The sequence below is a fragment of the Podarcis cretensis genome, assembly GCF_951804945.1.
Source record: "Podarcis cretensis genome assembly, chromosome: 9".
NCBI lineage: Eukaryota > Metazoa > Chordata > Lepidosauria > Squamata > Lacertidae > Podarcis > Podarcis cretensis.
In genome coordinates, this window is record NC_137178.1 from 2664420 (window position 1) to 2679871 (window position 15452).

The 15452-nt window shown below is 48.8% G+C and overlaps 1 protein-coding gene across 1 annotated transcript in view; it reads right to left on the reverse strand.

Moving 5' to 3' along the window:
• Positions 1–15452, reverse strand: part of ADISSP (adipose secreted signaling protein) — a 72433-nt gene that overhangs the window by 11159 nt on the left and 45822 nt on the right. Inside the window, exon 4 of the mRNA XM_079991248.1 lies at positions 10251–10389. Coding sequence (XP_079847374.1) covers positions 10251–10389 — 139 coding nt within the window. The remainder of the gene's footprint in view (positions 1–10250; positions 10390–15452) is intronic.

Here is a 15452-nt window from a genome sequence, read left to right on the forward strand (position 1 = left end):
AGAGCCCAGAACTGGACATGGTACCACAGAACAGTCAGAATACAGAGAGGAACTATTGTTTCCTTTGATCTGGACACTGGACTTCTGCAGATGCAGCCTTTATTCACAGGAGACTTTTCCTGCTGCATCATACAGTGGTGCCTCGCAAGACGAAAAGAATCCGTTCCGCGAGTCTCTTCGTCTAGCGGTTTTTTCGTCTTGCGAACCAAGCCCATTGACGGCTTAGCGGATTAGCGCTATTAGCGACTTTTAGCTGCTTATCGGCTTAGCGGATAAGCGGCTTAGAAAGGGGGGGGGGAGGTAAAAAACCTGCAGGAATTCGCAAGACATTTTCGTCTTGCAAAGCAAGCCCATAGGAAATTCGTTTTGCGAAGCACCTCCAAAACGGAAAACTCTTTCGTCTAGCGGGTTTTCCGTCTTGCAAGGCATTCGTCTTGCAGGGCACCACTGTACTATTGACTGTCGCAAGCCGTAATTACAGCAACATGCCCGCCGTTAGGTCGGCTGGGGTGCCTGCGGAGGAGAATGTACGTATCGCAAGGACATTTATGGGGTGCCCCATCGGTGCATCTCAGCCCCTTGCTTGGCAGGCCAGAAGGACCCTCCCCAGCCTTGGAGGAGCTGGCTGCCAGCCTGAAGCTGTTGCCACCAGGAGGGGTGCCCAACTGCAGCCTTGCGCCATCTCCAAAATGGGGGGGGTGGGGTGGAGAAAGGCGTTGCCGCCTGCTGCAAGCCAGCCTTCTGAAAAGGGCAGCGCATCGCCGAGCAAAGTATTCCTGGCACGTCCGGAACACTCTGCAAGAAGATCAATGCCTTGACTCAAATGCCAGAGGGCTGCCTCTCTGTGCCAATCAGATGTAGCCCTGTGCGGCAGGTGAAATGTACGGCGCACCCTTAATCCATCTCAGAAGGGGTGGAAATGCATGCGCTTTGTTTTCCTGCTGCAAGAAGCCACAGGGCGGGGGGGGGGGCAGCCAAGGAAAACTCCAAAGAGATAAAAGGAGCAGCAATGTTTGAATCACTGCATGGTAGAGGTGGAATGGGCCAGAGGGGGCATCTATTCTAGTCCCACCCCCAGCAGTTTGAGCTTAGGAGTCGGAGGGGGCTCTTCCTTGCTCCCCCTTTCAGAAAAAAGAGACACACTGCCCAGGCTTGCCCCCCCCCACCCAGGACGTTGCCTCTGTGACTTCACCCCCGGAGGCACACTCCATTGTCTCTCGAGGCAGGCAGATGCCAGCTTCTTTACGCTGCATACAGCTAAACCGTGGAACTAGCTGCCACAGGAGGCATTGATGGGCACTGACTTTGTAGTTGTTTAGTCGTTTAGTCATGTCCGACTCTTCATGACCCCCTGGACCAGAGCACGCCAGGCCCTCCTGTCTTCCACTGCCTCCCGCAGTTTGGTCAAACTCATGCTGGTAGCTCCGAGAACACTGTCCCACCATCTCGTCCTCTGTCATCCCCTTCTCCTTCTGCCCTCCATCTTTCCCAATATCAGGGTCTTTTCCAAGGAGTCTTCTCTTCTCATGAGGTGGCCAAAGTACAGTCATACCTCGGTTGAATGTGCTTCAGGTTGAGCGTTTGCAAGTTACGCTCCGCGGCAACCCGGAAGTAACGGAGCGTTTTACTTCCGGGTTTCGCCGCTCGCACATGCGCAGACGCTCAAAATGACGTCACGTGTATACGTGGAAGCAGCAAAACGCGACCCACGCACGCACAGTCACGTCTTACGTTCTATTCAGGGTGTGAACGGGGCTGTATTGGAGCCTCAGCTTCAGGATCTGTCCTTCCAGTGAGCACTCAGGGCTGATTTCCTTCAGAATGGAGAGGTTTGATCTTCTTGCAGTCCATGGGACTCTCAAGAGTCTCCGACTTGGATGGTTTTAAAAGTGGCTTAGACACATTCTTGGAAGGGACGGCTACTCACGGCTCCTAGCCATGCTTTGCCCTCCACAGTCCGAGGCGGCAATGCTTCTGAAACCAAAGGAGGAGACAGCGCTCTGGGTTCGAGTCCTGCTTGCGAAATTCCCACCGGGGCAAGCGCTCAGCCACGGTGAGAACAGGATGCTGGACTACACGGCCCACTGGCCTGATCCAGGAGACCCCTCTTATGTTCTTCAAATGCCTGGAGGGCACCAGGTTGGCAAAGGCTTCTCTGAGCACACCTCTGGCAGCAACTCTTTCAGGGAATGAGAAGCCTGGGAGGGCAGCTGTGAGCTGCTGGGTGCATCTCAACATGCCGCCAAATTTCCTGTCATCACAATCCTCTTCCATGTAGCGTATCATTAGTCACCCTCCGAGGCTAAATATAAAAACAAACTCAAGAGTTCCTGGACTGGATCCACTAGACAGACTCATTGCATAGAAGCCAGAAGGCTTCACGATCTTGAATCCTTCTACCCCGTTTGAGTCACGACTGAAGAGAAACCTCCACAAATGGAAGCTTCTCCTGTTTTCTCAACGAATGCATTCTCCCAGAGCAAGACGGCCACTCGTTTTTCTAGGGGGTAATTGGGAAATAAGCAAAGCGGGATTCGGCATATAGGTTAGGGCTGCGATCCAATCAGGATTTTCGGGACATAGCTGGCATCCGGGAGGAATTTTCGGAAGTTAATTAAAATATCGGGGGGGGGGGGACTGGGAGTGTGGCAGCTCATATCGAAAGTGTTGATTTTGGGGGTGAATTTCTGAAAAGTAGCTTAAAAACTTGAATATTTTGCAAAAAAAATAACAACCCTAAACCCCCAAACCCAACAACTTTTGTGTCCGGATTTTCGCTTCTTGAAATATGGCAACACTAATATACATTGATCTAATATTTTATCATGTTACACTTTCATGGGGTCCCTTGCAGACATTGCTGCTTGCTTCCTGTATAGGGAAGGGGTTTTTAAAAAGAAAATGTTTAATGCTTTATAATGTTTTTATATCTTTTTGGAAACTGCCCAGAGTGGATGGGGCAACCCAGTTAGATGGGCGGGTTATAAATGATAAAATTATTATTATTCTTTCTAAAAAGAAGACCCCAGAAGGGAACCAGCATCCGATATCTGCCCTTTCCACTCATATACTCAACATGACTTGGCTGGAGAAGTGTATTGCTACGTTGAGAGATGCAAAAGTTTCGAAGGAGGGTCGCACCTTGCATCTTGTTTTGTGAAGAGCCGATTATGTAAGGCCCACCTTTCCACGCAAATCGAATCAAATTCCTCACCCCTTCGTGAGTTACACAGAATAATAGTAACTTTATTACCTATACCTTTGCCCATCTGACTGGGTTTCCCCAGCCACTCTGGGCGGCTTCCAGTACATATTTTAAAAGATGCACTGAATCAGAAGGCAGATGGGTTCTGCTTTGCCACACTGGGACTGTGTGTGTTTTTGCGCGTGAAAACAAGGCAAGGCCCCAACAGCTGAATCATTCATTCGGTCTGTTTAAAGGTGGAGGCAAAGACTGAAAAAACGAAGGCACAAAGAACAGAAAATAGAGGTGATCACAACCAGAGGCTGGAAGAAATACGTTCAGAAGAAAACATTGAGTCTATACTGGCTGGGGCTGATGGGAGTTGTAGTTCAACAACATCAGGAGGGCACCGAGATGTCAAGGGCAGCCTTACACCCTTAGGTAAAGGTAAAGGGACCCCTGACCACTAGGTCCAGTCGTGGCCGACTCTGGGGTTGCGGCGCTCATCTCGCTTTACTGGCCGAGGGAGCCGGCGTGCAGCTTCCAGGTCATGTGGCCAGCAGGACTAAGCCGCTTCTGGCAAACCAGAGCAGCGCACGGAAATGCCGTTTACCTTCCCGTCAGAGTGGTACCTATTTATCTACTTGCACTTTGACATGCTTTCGAACTGCTAGGTTGGCAGGAGCAGGGACCGAGCAATGGGAGCTCATCCCGTCGTGGGGATTCGAACCGCCGACCTGATCGGCAAGTCCGAGGCTCTGTAGTTTAACCCACAGCACCACTCGCGTCCCCCTTTACACCCTTAAAGGACGATGTATAGCAGGCATCTATCTACCGGCAGATCACTGGACGTCTGCGGTAGATCACTGGCTCCCCCAAAGAAGCTCCACAACTTTGGCTCCCCTAAAAAAACAACTTTTTTTAGCTCAACAACTTTTCCCTGCACCCCTAAAAAATGGGGCTTTCCTTCCTAACAAAAACTCAACAACTTTGACCTGAACTCCCAAAAAGGAGGTATATCACTGCCAGTTTTTAGCTCTGTGAGTATAACAGTATCTTGGGAGTTAGCTACCCCTGATGTATGGTATTGCCTTCCCAAATCTGACTGTGCCCCCTCCTCCCTAGATCCAAACAGTCAGCCATTGGCCTCGAAAACAAATCGCTTCCACCCTCCAGGAAAGGCCACCTGAGCATCTCTTGATAGCTCTTCCAGGTGCAGACAGGAATACAAAGAACTACTCAACAACACAATCCCCTTGGCCTTGTCTGGCGCAAAGCACCAGGTACCCCTAGCTGAGCAAAATACACAATAAAGCATAAAAACGTAATTTGAGGCTTCGACAAGGACTAGAACCCCCAGGCGCCTTTTATCTGATTTGGCCATCTTTTGTGACTCACACAGCGGAACCATCATTTTTGAGGCAGCCCTCGTCACAAGGCCTGGCAGGTCCAGAACAAGACCTGATAATCTGACAGCGCTGACAGTCTAGTTGTTTTAACCTGTGTGCACTCATCCTGTGCTCCTCTTTTATGGATTTGCTTTTAACCTTTTGCTTTTTGTCTGTTGCTCTAATTGTTCTCTCTGTTTTATGCCCTTTATAAAACAAAGCAGAAAGCTTTACAGTAAAAAGATAGCAAGCGACACAACCCCCTTGCACAAAGCATCAGGTCCCCCTAACTGGGCAAAATGTGCAATTTGCATAACAGCAAAGCCGGCCCCATATATTTTGGCAAGAGAAAATGGAAGGGGAGAGCGAGCGAGAGAAAATTAGCCGAGTGACTGATTACTCCACAGAGATCTGGCAATTCCAGAGGGGCTGGAAGAGCACATCTTGGGCACTTCTGGGATCACAACACATCCAACCTGCCACGGATGATGCAGCCGAAGCCACAGCAAAGATTGCAGAAATGATCTAATTATCCAATTCTGTGCAGAGAGCGGACCTGCACCCTGTTTCTGCTGCTGCAACAGCAGGGAGAGATGCGAGCTGAGCCGTTTTGCCAGCAGCTGCAGAGAGTAAACATGCAAACCGATGACTCATCTTGTCACATTAAAACTTGCGCACCCAAGTGGCCTTCCTTTCACGGCGCACGGCAGGATCCCTTGATAATTAGAAGCATCTCAAGGAAATTGGGGTCGGAAAGACACAGTTTTGCAGAGCACAAATCGCTAGATGGCTCTGCGCTGCCTCCACAGTTCAAGGCAGGAATTATTCTGAATCCCAATTGCTGGAGATTTCTTCCAGTTTCTTCCCATTCCAGTGGGAAGAAGGGAGAGTTCCTATTGTGCTCGGATCCCTCTTGCGGGTTTCCTACGGTTAGCCACTCTGAGAATGGGATGCTGGACTAGATGGGGCCAATGGCCTCATCCAGTAGCCTCTTCTTATGTTCTTATAAAAGGATGTCACATAGAGGAGGGAGAAAGGTTGTTTTCTGCTGCTCCAGAGAAGCGGACACGGAGCAATGGCTCCAAACTACAAGAAAGAAGATTCCACCTAAACATTAGGAAGAACTTCCTGACAGTAAGAGCTGAAGCCGGGCTCAGAGCGGCTAACAACAATAAAAGTAACACAGTATTCTAAAATCAATTCATTCTAAAATCAATTCAAAATCAAATTAATGGCAACAATTGGGCTAGAGTTCTGTGAGGATTACCAAAAGAGGGGGTCAGACGGTGCCTTGGCCAAAGGCCTGGTGGAACACCTCTGTCTTGCAGGCCCTGCGGAAAGATGTCAAGTCCCGCAGGGCCCTAGTCTCTTGTGACAGAGCGTTCCACCAGATCGGGGCCATGGCCGAAAAAGCCCTGCTTCTGGTCGAGGCCAGCCTAACCTCTCTGTGACCCAGGACCTCTGAGATGTTTTTGTTTGAAGACCATAAGGTCCTCCGTGGGGCATACCAGGAGAGGCGGTCCCGTAGGTACGGGGTCCTAGACCGTATAGGGCTTTAAAGGTTAAAACCAGCACCTTAAACCTGATCCTGTACTCCACCGGAAGCCAATACAGCTAGTATAGTACTGGGTGAATGTGGTCCTGCGGCAAGGACCCCGTAAGGAGTCTCGCCGCGGCATTCTGCACCCGCTGGTGTTTCTGGGTCAGACTCAAGGGCAGCCCCACGTAGAGCGAGTTACAACAATCAAGCCTGGAGGTGACCGTCGCGTGGATCACAGTGGCGAGGTCAGGGCGAGAGAGGTGTGCCTTCATCAGCCAAATCCGGTTCAAGGGACGTCCCGGGTTCCTTATGTTGCTGACTTAGTTAAATGTACAGCCTGTCCCATCCTGAAGACAAAGGGAGGGCACCAGTACAGACTCCTAGAGATGGATCATAGGATTGTAGAGCTGGAAGGGACCCCAAGGGTCATCTAGACCAAACCCCTGCAATGCAAGAATCACTGTGAAGGAATCTCTGACAGGTGGCCATCGAACTTCTAGCACAAGACAGCGAAGTGGGTTCAAATGGCACCGGATGTGGCCTTACTGGGTTGTGTCTCGTTGATGGCTTCCATCTCTCAAGAGAGAGACTATGGAGTGCACCTCTGGGGAGCTGTCTGATGAGACCAGGGCCCTGCTGGATCTGATTTCTTTCTGCAGGGCCTGTAAGACAGAAAAGCCAGGGAAGTCCCCAAATAGGGGTCCCATCACAGAAGGAGAAAGGAAAAAGAGGGGAAGGGGGTCAAGCCAAAGGCCAGGCAGAACAACTCTGTCTTACAGGCCCTGCGGAAATAAATCAGATCCTGCAGGGCCCTGGTCTCATGAGACAGAGCGTTCCGCCAGGCTGGGGCCAGGGTTGAAAAGGCCCTGCCTCTGGTTGAGGCTAATCTGACTTCCTTAGGGCCTGGGACCTCTAGGGTGTTGCTATTTATGGACCTTAAGGTCCTCCGTGGGGCATACCAGGAGAGGCGGTCCCGTAGGTATGAGGGTCCTAGGCCATAAAAGGCTTTAAAGGTCAAAACCAGCACCTTAAATCTGACCCTGTACTCCTCCGGGAGCCAGTGCAGCTGGAAAAGCACTGGAAAAACAGCATTCTGCACCCGCTGGAGTTTCTGGGACAGCTTCAAGGGCAGCCCCGCGTAGAGCAAATTACAGAAGGCCCTCGGAGCTGGATGGGGGTGGAGATGCACACCTGCCAGCCCCACAAACCCCGACCTACACCCTCCTTCAAGCAAGAGATCATCCCAAACAGGAAGACAAGGCTCTTTCTTCCCAGCCGGATTCTGCAGGGCAGCTTGCATTTCCCAGATCAAACCTCCCTGTTTTCCAACCAGCTGGAGAAAACAAGTGGGCAGCTGATCGCTCACATCCATCATCGTGTCCCTTCACCCTGCACAGCTTTCTCAGAGGCTGCATGTTTCCCGCGTCCGGTCTCCTGGGGGCACAGCACGCCCAAAATCGTAGGCTTCAGCACAGCAACACAACTTCTCACTGAGGAGAAGTAAGACCCCCAGTTGTGTCTCTCTTGCAAAATGCCAAAGAAAGCGAATCTTGTGTGGTTCCTCCCCAGGAAGAGGAACCCGTAGGAAATAATGTCCCGGGGATAACCGTGCTTGCAATGTGGGAGGTTGCAAACCAGTCTGAAAGGCCCCCAAACCTGTTGTGAGCAGAGTCTGGCCTCTTAGGAAGTTGCCTTATATACAGTGGTACCTCGGGTTAAGAACTTAATTCGTTCTGGAGGTCCTTTCTTAACCTGAAACTGTTCTTAACCTGAAGCACCACTTTAGCTAATGGGGCCTCCTGCTGCTGCCACACCGCCGGAGCACAATTTCTGTTCTCATCCTGAAGCAAAGTTCTTAACCTGAGGCACTATTTCTGGCTTAGTGGAGTGTGTAACCTGAAGCGTATGTAACCCGAGGTACCACAGTAGCCTGGTTGCCTTGGTCTGGAAACCCAGCCCTATGAGGAGCGCTTGAAGGAGCTGGGTATGTTTTGCCTGGAAAAGAGGAGGCTGAGAGGAGATATGTGAGCCATCTGCAAGTATCTCAAAGGAAGATGGAGAAAGCTTGTTTTCTCCTGCTCGCGGGGGTGGGGGTGGGGGACTCGAACCAGTGAATTCAAGTTACAGTGGTACCTCGGGTTACAGACGCTTCAGGTTACAGACTCCGCTAACCCAGAAATAGTACCTTGGGTTAAGAACTTTGCTTCGGGATGAGAACAAAAATCGCATGGCAGTGGGAGGCCCCATTAGCTAAAGTACCTCAGGATAAGAGCAGTTTCAGGTTCAAAAATGTCAGATAGACTAAGAGAAAAAGACAACAGAGACTTTGAAAAAGATTGGGATCCATTCATATTATATTTGCACAAACAAAGAAAGTCAGTAGACTTGATGGCAGGATTTAAATAAGCATTCACATTACAGTGAATTAACCTCAGGTTACAGACTCCGCTAACCCAGAAATAGTACCTTGGGTTAAGAACTTTACTTCAGGATGAGGCCCCATTAGCTAAAGTGGTGCTTCAGGTTAAGAACAGTTTCAGGTTAAGAACGGACCTCTGGAACGAATTGAGTTCGTAACCCGAGGTACCACTGTAATGTGAATGCTTATTTAAATCCTGCCATCAAGTCTACTGACTTTCTTTGTTTGTGCAAATATAATATGAATGGATCCCAATCTTTTTCAAAGTCTCTGTTGTCTTTTTCTCTTAGTCTATCTGACATTTTTGAACCTGAAACTGCTCTTATCCTGAGGTACTTTAGCTAATGGGGCCTCCCACTGCCATGCGATTTTTGTTCTCATCCTGAAGCAAAGTTCTTAACCCGAGGTACTATTTCTGGGTTAGCGGAGTCTGTAACCTGAAGCGTCTGTAACCTGAAGCGTCTGTAACCTGAAGCGTCTGTAACCCGAGGTACCACTGCACAAGAAAGGAGATTTCGACTGAACATCAGGAAGAACTTTCAACAGTGAAACAGTTTCCCTAAGAAGGTGATGGACTCTCCTTCGTTGGAGGATTTTAAGCAGAGGTTGGGTGGCCATCTCCCATGGATGCTTGAGCTTAGATTTCTGTACTGCAGGGGGTTGGACTAGATGACCCTCGGGTCCCTTCCAGCTCTGAGATTCTATGAGGTATGGACATCCTCTTCTTACGAGTGACCAACCAGATGCCCATTAGGGGAAGCCCACAAGGAAAATCCAAGAACAAGAACACTCTCCCCACTTGTGATTCCCAGCGTTCTCTCTGACCGAGTCAGACCATTGCTTGTACCAGTTGCCCCCATTTCTTTTCAGGGCACCCACCGCCTGCTTGGCTCCATGAACTCATCCCCAGTGCCCTGCTTAATCTTATAAACCGCTCTCAAGTTGCCTCTTGCCTTTTCTGCAAAGCAGAAAGTCCTAGAGAGGAATCGCTCCACCTCCTTGGTCATCTTAGTAGCTGTTTTCCAGGTTGCCCTGAGCCTTTTTGAGCTACACAACATCCCTTTGGAGGCAAGGCAGCCAGAACTGTACCTTGCATATTCCAAATGCGATTGTAGCACAGATTCATTCACAGGCGAAGTCAGAACCAAGAGGGGAAACACTGGATGTGTGTGTGTGTGTGTTTTTAAGAGGATCAATAAAACAGGTGGAAGAAGACTGGAAGAAGTTTAAGGAATATTTGAAAAAATATGCTAATATTTAAATCTTACAACAGCTTTGGAACTGGATTTAGGCTGTAGGGTTAGAAGTAGAAGATAGTGTATTTTAAAACAGTATCATTTGTAAGTGATAAAATGTGAAGATTTTTATGGTTAAACTAAGTGCGATTAAAAAAATGGTTAGAAATTATGATATGTAAACTGCTAAAGATGAGGCAAAATGAAAATCAGATAGGGGGGATTTGGGGAAGCCCATCTAACAATGTTTAGAAAAAAATAAGGATAAGACAAGAATCTGTTTGTATTGTTTCTTTTTCTGTTTGTGTTGTTTATTTGTGTTATAAGATGAATAATTCCTTTTGAGAAAAATTAAAATAAAACAGGGTTTTTAGGACATAAGGAAGAGCATTTTAGGAAATGGAGAATCTCAAAACGGCAGGAAAGGGTTCCCTTCAGATACACCCATCGTCTCGCAAGGTGACGCAAGGCTGAAAGCTTTTACCTTCGGTTGCAGGCGCTATGCTGGTCACGCGGAGATTCAGGTTGGCCAGCTGAGCGGCACAGACATCCTGCCCCAGCCGCTGCACGAAGGGCAGGTGGAAAGTGATCTCGTACTTGTGCAGGATCTTCAAGAACCCAACCTGGAGAAGGAGAAGGGGCAAGAGAACCAAGGTACCACTGTAATAATAGTAATAATAATAATAACAACAACAACAACAACAAGTGCACAAGTGCATTGCCACAAACTCAGAAGTGACAGGAAAGGGGGGGGCACTCCACAAGATGACCCAGAATGCAACCCCCACACAAATCAGGGGGTGTCTAATGCCATTATGATATTGTCAAGTTATACTTCAAATTCCTTTCCTTACACAGTGGTAAGGTAAAGGGTAAAGGGACCCCTGACCATTAGGTCCAGTTGTGGCCAACTCTGGGGTTGCAGCGCTCATCTCGCTTTATTGGCCGAGGAAGCCGGCGTACAGCTTCCAGGTCAGCATGACTAAGCCACTTCTGGCGAACCAGAGCAGCACACGGAAATGCCATTTACCTTCCCGCCGGAGTGGTACCTATTTATCTACTTGCACTTTGACGTGCTTTCGAACTGCTAGGTTGGCAGGAGCAGCGACCGAGCAACGGGAGCTCACCCCGTCGCGAGGATTCGAACCGCCGACCTTCTGATCGGCAAGTCCTAGGCTCTGTGGTTTAACCCACAGCGCCACCCGCGTCCCTTTTTATACAGTGGTACCTCGGGTTAATTAGTTCTGGAGGTCCATTCTTAACCTGAAACTGTTCTTAACCTGAGGTACCACCTTAGCTAATGGGGCCTCCTGCCGTTGCCGTGCCGCCACCGTACGATTTCTGTTCTCATCCTGAACCAAAGTTCTTAACCCGAGATAATATTTCTGGGTTAGAGGAGTCTGTAACTTGAAGCGTCTGTAACCCGAGGTACCACTGTAATCCCTAGAGTGGAGTCTGTCTTTTTCACAGCCCCCCCCCCCCAGTGGGTCTACATCTTCATCGAGCTATCCACTAGGGCCCCCAAGGTCTCGTTCCTGGTCCATCACCGCCAGTTCAGACCCCTTGAGCGAATATGCAAAATTAAGATTCATTGCCCCGACGCTGTGCCCTCGTTGACATGAAATGTCATTTCCTGCTTTTCCACCCATTTGTTCCGTTTGGAGATGTCCTTCTAGAGCTCTCCACAATCTCTTTTTGTTTTAACGGCCCTGAAGAACTCGGCAACAATTTATCCTGACGCACAATGTTTTCAGGGACGCCCACACAGCGGTTGGCTGTCAACCCTCTGCAACTCATGCACACCAATGTTTTCTGCGGCACCCCCGCAAAACACCACCGTCAACAAAACACCGTCGTCTCGTACAAATCTGGATTTTACCATTTCCACTGACTTTTCTTCCTGATTGGATTTTCAGGGGAAACGGTGAACCGGGATTAAACCGGGGCATGTGGGTTGCGTTATACGGGACAGCCTTTTGCTGAAGGCCATTGGCAAGAAGTTTACGCCCAGATTTGAGGCCCCTGATGAAAGAGACGGACTGGAAACAGTGTCCTTCAGCTCTCTATATTGGACAAACAGGCCAAACCTTACGCCAAAGGATAAACGGACACAAATCTGACATCAGGAACCACAAGACAGAGAAACCAGTAGGAGAACACTTCAATCTCCCAGGACATTCTATACAAGATCTCAAAGTAGCTGTTCTATTACAAAGGAATTTCAGAAATAGACTGGAAAGAGAAGCTGCTGAATTGCAACTTATTACCAAACTTAAAACCATGGAGAGACCTGGTCTTAACAAAGACATTGGATTCTTATCTCATTATACATGACAAAGCCATTTTTCACCTTCTCACCCCTTGCTTTTTCCTGTAAGACCTATTGCAGTCGTTAAGAGTCGTCAACAGGCTCATCACAGCTATCTGCCAATCACCCATTCCCACCACCCTTCTGAGTAATTCCCCTCCCCAGCTTCTCACTATATAGAAGGGTCTGGTGACTTCTGTTTCAGTGTATCTGAAGAAGTGTGCATGCACACGAAAGCTCATACCTAGAACTAACTTAGTTGGTCTTTAAGGTGCTACTGGAAGGAATTTTTTTTCTTTTATTTTGTTTTGACTATGGCAGACCAACACGGCTACCTACCTGTAACTGGAAACAGGGTCAGTGTGAGAGCCAGCCTGGGAGGGTGTAAGGCCAGCAGCCCTCCCTGCTTGCCTCGGAGCAGAAACAAATCACCCGGTTATGGCAGGTGGAGAGAGAGCTGGATGCACGGCACATTAGGCGTAATCGCGCAATTACATCCGAAAGGCAGAAATTAAGCATAATTTATATAATTGCTTCGAGCGCAGAGCTTGGCTTCCCAGGGCAAATGATTTGAGGCAGCGAGAAAGGGGACAAAGACGTCTCGGGCTGCGGCAAGACTCACAGGGTCCTTTTTTTTTTAGTGAACGGCAGGCGATGAGAACACAAAGTACAATGGAACCTCCGGATACGAATTAAATTCATTCCAGGGGTCCGTCCACAACCCGAAAAGTCCGTCGGCAGAGGTGCCGCTTCTGCACACACGTACATCGCGATTGAGCACTTCTGTGTACGTGCACGGTGCGCAGAGCACTTCTGCGCATGTGTGCATGCTTTGCCGCATTCATAAACCGAAAGTTGCATATCCAGAGCGGTACATAACTAGAGGGTCCACTGTAGGGCCAATGGGAGCTGTAGACCTAAATATCTGGAGGGCACCTGGCTGGCAGAGAGCAGGCATCTTCAGCCAGGAACCCCCAACGGGGGACGCTGAGGATCATCTAGTCCAACCCCCTGCTATGCAGAATTATGCAGCTGTCCCTTACAGGGATCGAACCTGCAACCTTGGCATTATCAGTGCCATGCTCTAACCTAGTGTTTCCCAACCTTGGGCCTCCAGCTGTTTTTGAACTACAATTCCCATCATCCCTGACCACTGGTCTTGCTAGCTAGGGATGATGGGAGTTGTAGTCTAAAAACAGCTGGAGGCCCAAGGTTGGGAAACACTGCCTAACCAACTGAGCTATCCAAACATAGGATGTGAATCAGACGCAGGCCTGGTTAAGGCCGCTGAAAGCTGGTTCCTGCATAAAAAGTCCGGAAACCGAGGCTTTTGAGGAAGGGCTGAAGGAGTTGGGAGTGTTTAGCTTGGAAAAGTGGAGACTGAGAGGAAATATCTGAAGGGCTGGATCCATGGAAGATGGAGCAAGCTGGCTTTCTACTGCTCCAGAGGACCCAAATCAATGGATTCAAATTACAGTGGTGCCTCGGATTTCGAACAGCTTAGTTCCCTAATAACTCAGAACCCAAACACTGCAAACCCGGAAGTAGGTGTCCCGGTTTTCAAACTTTGTCCCGGAAGCTGAACATGCTCCTGAGCTTCCATTTTTCCTGTTGCGCAGGAAATTTGAGTCCCCCGCATAGTAATTAAGGCTTATTTGCTCCCGTTTTACCCTTAAGCAGCAAATTTTAGTCCGTCCGTCCCCCCCATCATAATTAAAGCCTTCCACTTCTGATTGCAATGTTCTGAGGTGATATTCAGTGCGTTTGTTTTTGCTATTTCTTGCGTTTTTGTTTGTGTGGCTTTTTCATTTTTGTGTCTATGGCTTGTTTTTCGTTTTATGATCGATTGGTTGATTGTGTGACTGCGGAAATGGATAAAAGCCCCCCATCCAAACAATGACTATAATCAGCGCAGGTAAGAAAAAAATTAAGTTTAATTATCTACAATACTGTCTTATTTATTTTATAGCACAGAACATTTGATTATTGCTTTAATTTTATGGATCAATGGTCTCGTTAGATAGTAAAATCCATGTTAAATTACTGTTTTAGGGGTTGTTTTTAAAAGTCTGGAATGGATTCATCCATTTTGCATTACTTTCTATGGGAAAGCGCGCCTTGGTTTGGGAAAGCTTTGGTTTTGGAACGGACTTCTGGGACGGATTAAGTTTGAGAACCAAGGGACCACTGTACACAAAAGGAGATTCAGACTAAACAGTAGGAAGAACTTTCTGAGGGCAAGAGCAGACTGGCAGTGAATGAGACTGACTGCCCGTGGGTGGGTAGAAGGTGGCAGACTCTCCTTCACTGGAGAAGTTGGCTGGGTATCTGTCCAAGATTCTTTGGCTGTGATTCCTGGATTGAGGGGTTGGAATAGATGTCCACTGGTGGTCCCTTCCAACTATTTTATGGTTTTATGGCTGGGACCAGGGCGGTTGGGTCCTCCATTTCCTAACAAGCCACTCAAAGCATGTACAAATAATTATTATTATTATTTATACCCTGCCCTCCCGGCCAGAGCCGGGTTCAGGGTGGCTAACACCAGTAAAATTTAAGTAAAAACATAATAAGGAAAAAAGGAAAAAACAATTTAAAAAACAGGTTAAAATGCAATTTAAAATGCAGCCTCATTTTAAAAGTCAAAACCATAAGGGTCAGACCGAGTCCAAACCAAAGGCCAGGCGGAACAGCTCTGCCTTGCAGGCCCTGCGGAAAGATGTCAAGTCCCGCAGGGCCCTAGTCTCTTGTGCCAGAGCATTCCACCAAGTCGGGGCCAGTGCTGAAAAGGCCCTGGGCCCTAGTTGAGACCAATCTAACCACCTTGCAACTTGGGACCTCCAAAATGTTGTCATTTGTGGACCTTAAGGTCCTCCGCGGGGCATACCAGGAGAGGCGGTCCCGTAGGTACGTGGGTCCAATGTGGGTCCCAATCAGGGTTGGCGAAACCCTTTCCAGCCCCAGAGCCACGTCTTCACATAAGATGCCTCTGCCCCACCCAACAGCGTCATGTGCCCCCACCCCAAAAGTGGCACACCAGGGAATGCTACCCTTAAGGTACTAAAGCACCCCCCTGCTCTGAGCCAGATGTGGCAACAGCCAGACCTGGAGCAAAAATCTCTCTCTCTCTCTCCATCACTCTCTCTCTCATGGTGCCAGATTCATACAGTTTCCTGCTCCAAGTACGAACAAGCAAAGATGAGGACGGCGAAAACTGCTTTGTGAATGTTCCAAAACATTTCCAGCTGCACGTCGGCAGCCGTTAAGCTGCACCAGCCTGGCTGCTTTCGCAGTTTCTTTGATCGCGGCGAGGCCTTAATGTGTTAGCAACGGCGCGCATCAGTAAATGAGATTCGGTGCCTGAAAAGAGCCCAGAAGGGT